The sequence below is a fragment of the Danio aesculapii genome, chromosome 5, assembly GCF_903798145.1.
Source record: "Danio aesculapii chromosome 5, fDanAes4.1, whole genome shotgun sequence".
Taxonomy (NCBI): Eukaryota; Metazoa; Chordata; class Actinopteri; order Cypriniformes; family Danionidae; genus Danio; species Danio aesculapii.
Window position 1 is genome coordinate 41,253,122 of NC_079439.1, and position 6,609 is coordinate 41,259,730.

The 6,609-nt window shown below is 36.8% G+C and overlaps 1 protein-coding gene across 1 annotated transcript; it reads right to left on the reverse strand.

Moving 5' to 3' along the window:
- Positions 1–216: 216 nt before the first annotated feature.
- Positions 217–5,395, reverse strand: aqp3a (aquaporin 3a). Its single transcript, XM_056458199.1, has 6 exons — positions 5,207–5,395; positions 2,737–2,863; positions 2,468–2,605; positions 2,219–2,343; positions 1,532–1,749; positions 217–1,436 (listed from the first exon to the last, which is right to left on the reverse strand). Exons 1-6 carry the CDS (start codon positions 5,312–5,314, stop codon positions 1,262–1,264), a joined length of 891 nt encoding a protein of 296 aa, XP_056314174.1. The 5' UTR covers positions 5,315–5,395; the 3' UTR covers positions 217–1,261.
- Positions 5,396–6,609: the final 1,214 nt, after the last annotated feature.

Sequence of the window (6,609 nt, forward strand, 5' to 3'; positions counted from 1 at the left end):
TCCACACCTTTTTGTTTCATAAGCCTCTAATTAGACTTGTTTCATACATCTTGTGCTGTTGTTGGTAAGGAGTAGCTCTGGCATATGCCGAATTACAAAACCACTACAAATGGATTAACACCAGCCACCCAGAGAAGTACACGATGTCCTTAATGAAGATAAAGATGCAGCAAAGTGTGATTTCGACAGAAAATTACAAGGCATGACATGTGAGACTTCTTTAAAAAAAAAATTTATTAGGATAACAATCAGTTGATTTGAAACATTCACTTTCAAAATTAACATGGTTATGAAATGAACAGTCTAAAAACTGTAATGTCAAACAAATGTCAGGATCACTCCATATGTGTACAAGTTAAATCATAATCCCTACACGTAATAGACAAAAATCAGCTTTAAATGAAAATGACAATACAAAATATTTACAATTAAAAAAAAAAGTACTGTAGCTTTTTTGGGTAACTACTCAACTTTCTCAGCGTGAATGGCAACATATTTAGATAATAGTAGCACAAAAGCATGAAATACCAACACAATCTCACGGCAATTCGTAACTTTTTGATTTAGTGGCTAATTCGTATGAATTCGTATGATCTAATTCGTACAATTTCGTACGAGTTAGGTTAGGTTAGGTGCCACGCCTCCTTTTTAAAATCATACAATTTCGTACGACTGAACTCTGAATTAGCCACTAAACTGACAAAATGTAAAATACTTATGATTTCTCGTGAGACCAGGCTGGAAATACTGTAAATGTTGATAGGTGTAACAACAACAGTTTCATTTCAAAGGTCTAAACTTTTACTAACTTTTCAAAAGAGTGAATTAATATAATTCGTCCTGTTGAAGTAACACCTTGTTCCCTTAATGGAAGAATGTAGTCTGTGCGAAGAAAGAAATAAGAGTCATGCTTGAAAAACAATCAAATGTCTGACGAAAAGTTGGAAATCTAAAAAATGTTGGGTTGGCTAACATTAACCCAGCAGTTGGTTTAATTTTAAATAAAATTTTTAAGCCAACCACTGGGTTAGTCAAAATTGTACTCAAATTTGGTTAAAACAACCCAGCATGTTTAGAGTATAGAAATGAATAACGTTTTTTTATTAAGAGTCCATAGGATGATCCACAAGACTGTGAGAATCACCTCTGAAACAGATGAGGGAGTCTTGTGTGGTGCGAGTGGTTTTAATTGAACCTAGAGATCCATAAGCTGAAGCTTAAGTGGATTTGTGGTGTTGAGGGCTGATGGAGATCATGCAGATCATTCCTTGCTGGAGACGTCATTGAGTTTCATTGCCTCCTCTCTAGCTTTAACTTTCTTATCTCGTACCTCTCCTTCCACATGCCATCCCACCATCAGCTGGTACACAATCACACCAATAATGGATCCAATAAACGGGGCGAAGATGGGCACCAAAAACCAATAATTCATGGCTCTGTTGGAAACCAGAAGAAAAGCATTTATTAGTTGTTTTTTCTAGAAATCTGTTTAATTAGGCTGCTAGTCGGTTGATTAAAGGTATCCACTTACGAGAAGACTTCTCCACCCCAACCAGCCATGGCAGTGAAGAGACGAGGTCCAAAATCTCGAGCTGGGTTTACTGCATAGCCAGAATTGAAGCCCATGGAGAGGCCAATGATAAGGACGCTGAATCCCACTGTGAAGGCCTCAAGACCTTGAGGGATCGGGTTGTTGTAGGGGTCCACAATGGCCAGAATGCACACAATCAGGGCCGCTGTGCCTATCACCTGTCAAGATGGTTTTATGCTTATTGTATTAGCATAAACATGATATTAAATGAAAAACACATATATTTTAAAATATGGAGCCCTCTTGAAAATGATATTATATGATACAATGAAAAACTCAAAGCAATTTTATGCACCTGAGTGATAATTCCAGTCTATGAAGTCCATGAAGAAAGTTTGTGTGTTGAAAGCATAGGTTTTGAGTGAATGAGGTATAACTGTTCCCCAATTTCATTTTGATTTAAATACCATCCCCATGTCCCCTCAGATCCAAAAAAAATTATGTTCTAGTTTTGCATAATAAATAAATAAAAACTGTTTACATTATATGTTTACCAGTGAAAATAATGTTATTTATGGCTTTGCAAATTCCCCAAAAAATCAGACCATCATATGTCAGTTCTCATTTGTACAGAATGTGTTTGCTTTTAACCAGATACATTCATTAACTGTGCTTGGATTTACTGACCTGGTCAAAAAACCCATTTAGGGTGGTGAGATGTGAGTTTGGGTATGTAGCAAAAATCCCAGCAGTGGCTTTTTCACCAATTACAACCAACTCATTTGTTTCTCCAGCAAAATCATAAATTGCATCTAAAATACAAAAGAAATAAATCATAAAGTAGAAGCTTTATAATAAACTGCAATAACTGTAATTACTACAATAAATCTACTGACAATGACAAGTAGGAGCAATAAGAGACCACATAACATTTACCATGATATTCGGCAAAGATAATAGCGGCACCCAAGAAGGATCCGAGTATTTGGAACAGAAAGTACACAGGAAACTTTCTCCATTTTTCTCTTCCCAAGAGGCAAAGAGCAAATGTAACAGCAGGATTTAAATGTCCGCCTAAAGATGAGAAAAACAAGTTCCTTCATCCCATGGGTTCATCCACAAAGAATCTTTTATAAAACTCAGCCCTGTTTTTATGGCCATGCACAACAACAGCTTAAGATGCAATTTTAGAGGAGTTTGCCTACCTGACACCTGGCCGCAAACCAAGATTCCAAGGGTAGCAGCAAACCCAAAAGCAAGGTTTACAGTGAGAAAGAGACCATGAGATCCTCCGCTTAGTACCACTTGGGCCAATGCACCACAGCCAAACATCTGCAAAATAAGAACAAGCATTAATCGCTGTATGAGAATGCACACATTGATACAGAAATTCACAACTATGAATGGTCATTTTACAGACTAAGAGCAGAACTTTCGCAGCAATTCAGCTGCGAGCCGCAACGTATACTTTAAGCTGGTGATGAAAATAGCAGGTTGCAGATTCAAACTCTAAAAATAAACAAAATTTCCCTCTTTTTTTCCAAATGCTACAAATCTGCAGCGAATTTGGCCTGCATGCTTTCCGCATTGAACATCTCAGACAGGTCATTACAAGTCTCTTCTAACAAAGAGCAATTACAAGTCACTGTTCAGACTTGTGGCTGAAGTTTCTATTTTGGAGATCACGTCAGTGTGAACTGAAATACCTGCGGCATTTTGGCAAATTACAAGGCTTGCGATACAGCTTTACCAAAGTAATATAATTGTCAGAGCTGTCAAATTAATAAATCTCAGCAACAATGTCAACACAAGCCTAAAAACAGCATCTCACCGAACCAATTTATCACTTTAGCATGGCATCAAAAGTATTTCCTTTCGTGTTCAGTAAGGACATCTGAATGCTAATACATTTCCATGTCCCTGTTTGCTTTTTTCAACACCATTGAGAGCGATTGTTCCTGTTTCTGCTCTGGGAAGAATGTCCGCTAATAATATCAAGACTCTGACCTTCACAGACAAAGACTGCGTTCAGACTAACTTGTATATCGAATACCTTTTGCCACTCAGCAAACATCACATGTGTTGAGCGATGCAGAATCGTATGACCTCTCATTCAAGTATTATCTTTTATTTGACCCCGACCACACACCTCAAAAGCAAACAATGAGTGTGTATCATAAAAATGAGTTGTTTTTTCTAAAGTGCTTGTAAAATGGCATAATAACCCTGTGAGCTTTTTGTTACCACAGGTTGATGTCAATAAGTATTTTATGAGAGTCATATTTCACAGCCCGCCTGTGGCTGTCATGCACACACCCTGACCTATTAGATATGCGCTTATTAGACATTATTGAAAACATTTTCATATTGTGATATCACAATGGTTAAAACTGACGGTGAGGTATGGGTCTGCTGGAATGCACTGGATATTGTATTCCTACAATGCATGTTAAAATGACATTAAACTGACATCTAATATTGGCGTCAAAAACATTGATAGATAGATTGATAGATGTCAATTTGATGTTGTTTTGACATCAAGATCGTTTACATGCATTGTAGTGATACAAATTCCAGTCTAAATTTGTCTTTTGTCCTTTAATAAAACTTTTCTCATTACAGTTTTTTTTCCTATGTTCTTAACTGGATGTCAAATGGACGTCAAGATTTTGACATTAAATCGATTTGCATTTATGACATCAAAGTACCAGCTGGGTAGCATATGCTAGTAAAACGTGCCTAGTTGGCAGATCTAAAAAGCTAAAGTTCACTGTGGTGTGGCTTGATGACTTGATGATTCAATAACGCTCATTACTGGCTTAATGCTCACGTTTTAATTGCTACATTATAATAGTTATGATGAATCAAGTGCTACTCAGCAAAAGCTTTGACATGTGCTTCTTTTCTGCTGCATAATGACATGCTTATCTGCAATCATCTTTGCAACAAAAAAAACTGCCACCAAGCTAAAGAGGATGTTCATGTAGATTTTATGTTTGTCATGCTTTTTCTCTCTCCCTCTCACAAACAGCACTACCCTTCTTTATTTGCAAAATACTTCCTTAACGCATAGTTCCTCAGTCCATATTTTACATTCATATTTGACTTCAGTACCCTTTCAGTTGTTCATTTAATTTGAATTGTTTTTAAATGTCTTTGTCCATGCAACCCCATGCACTTTCATAGCATGGAACAATAAGACTGATATATTAATAAAGATCTGTCTTTCCAAAAGAAAATCATACATGTTTGGAATTTTACAGTTTTTCTATAATAAAATTCAAATCAAAATTTGTATTATTATTATTATTTTGCAGTAAATTAAAGCTTACACTAATTTTAGATCTATGTTGTTACTCTAGTGTTTACACAGTAGTACAAATTTAAATTACAGTTTGTATTATTCAGTCATGACAAATCGCCCATATCAAAGTAAACATTTCAGCCCAACTTTCAGACATTCAGAAGATAAGCAACTACTCCACAACTAATACTATACTGTAACACTCATGCACTCATACAACAAGATACAGTGAAACTTACTTCTAGTGTTTTTTTTTAAAGATTATTTGAGTCAAAAGAACATAGAGGTTTAGACCGAATGACAAAAACACACAAATTCTTCTGAGCTCAGCTTTGACTGTCAGTAATTCACCATTAAGGAGAAATACCCACCACCAGGATGAGAGTTCCTAAGCACTCAGCCAATCCCTGGCGCAGTAACTTGTTGCGGATCTGGAAAGTCTGCGCAAGCTTATCCAGAACGCTCTTCTGCCAACCCATCTTTCAGCCTTGTCCAGATGTTTTCCTCTGTCTGGATGAAACAAGCTGTATGTTCCTCAGAGACGTGTGCTCACAAGTCCAGTGCTCTGCTCTTATACATGATGAACCAGGACCAACCCTTCAACTTCCAGCCTGCCCCTTTACACTACATTTCTGACACACACACACACAGAGAGAGAGAGAGAAACACACAAACACTCACACATTCACCTATACACCACATCAACTCCCTCGATCCCTCCCTATATTATTCACATTAGCATTCACACCCCTTTACAGTGCATTCATCTGCTTTTCCTCTCAGTTAACAGGTTCTTCCTTTTCTCTCACATCTTTGTATTTTGAAACCTCATCACCCATTATTAAGCCTTGTAGTGTAAAAGTGTGCGAAATTTTAGAAGTGTAATATTGGCTAATCTCGAGAGACCAGTGGTGGTAGAGGAGTTTCACTTCGAGTTGACATGAAGCATGACTAAGGCTCTGCCTGCAGAAATGGGCAGGGCCGCTCGCTTAGTTGTGTGTGATTCATAAATTATCTTTTTAATAATGATGCTGATTAGGCAGTAGAATGTGAATATATCATTATTGTGAAACATTTTTTCATTTAATTTTAGTTAAAAGCCATAAATATCCTTAATTAATAGAATTACCATCTAATTAGAAGAAGCAAATGGGAGGGGAAATGTTTATGTGTACAGAAGATTCGTTCTCAAGGAACTGGATTTTCTTTTTAAAACAAAAAATAAAATGAAATAAATGAACAAAATGTAGTTTATCTAAAAACAAATTCATGATGTTTTCTGCTAAGAACTATTTTAATTTGAACGACACTGTGGTTAGCAGTCACCTCACAGCAAGAATGCCACTGGTTCGAGTCCTGGTCAGTTGGCATTTCTGTGTGGAGTGTTTGTTCTCCCCGTGTTGGCGTGGGTTTCTTCTGGGTGCTCCGGTTTTCCCCACTGTCCAAAGACATGCGCTATAGGTGAATTAAATATATTAAATTGGCCGTAGTGTAAGTGTGTGAATGAGCATGTATGGGTGTTTCCCAGTTCTGGGTTGCAGCTGGAAGGGCATCTGCTGAGTAAAATATATGCTGGATAAGTTGGCGGTCATTCCACTGTGCTGACCCCTGATGAATAAAGGGACTAAGCTAAAGGAAAATTAATGGATAAATGAATAATTTTGCAATTCAATAAAGGTTTTGACAAGCAAGCAAGCAATAAATAAATAAACAAATAAATAAATAAAAACACACATAAATTCACATATAAAAAACTCTTATCTGTGCACTCTTA

What these genes read in the sequence shown, in the direction of transcription:
- aqp3a (XM_056458199.1), bottom strand. Translation starts at nt 5,314, where the DNA reads ATGGGTTGGCAGAAGAGCGTTCTGGATAAGCTTGCGCAGACTTTCCAG. An exon ending in GGTTTGCGGCCAGGTGTCAG is followed by an intron (nt 2,606 to 2,736) that starts GTAGGCAAACTC and finishes TCTCATCTTTAG; the next exon opens with GCGGACATTTAAATCCTGCT. An exon ending in TATCTTTGCCGAATATCATG is followed by an intron (nt 2,344 to 2,467) that starts GTAAATGTTATG and finishes TTTGTATTTTAG; the next exon opens with ATGCAATTTATGATTTTGCT.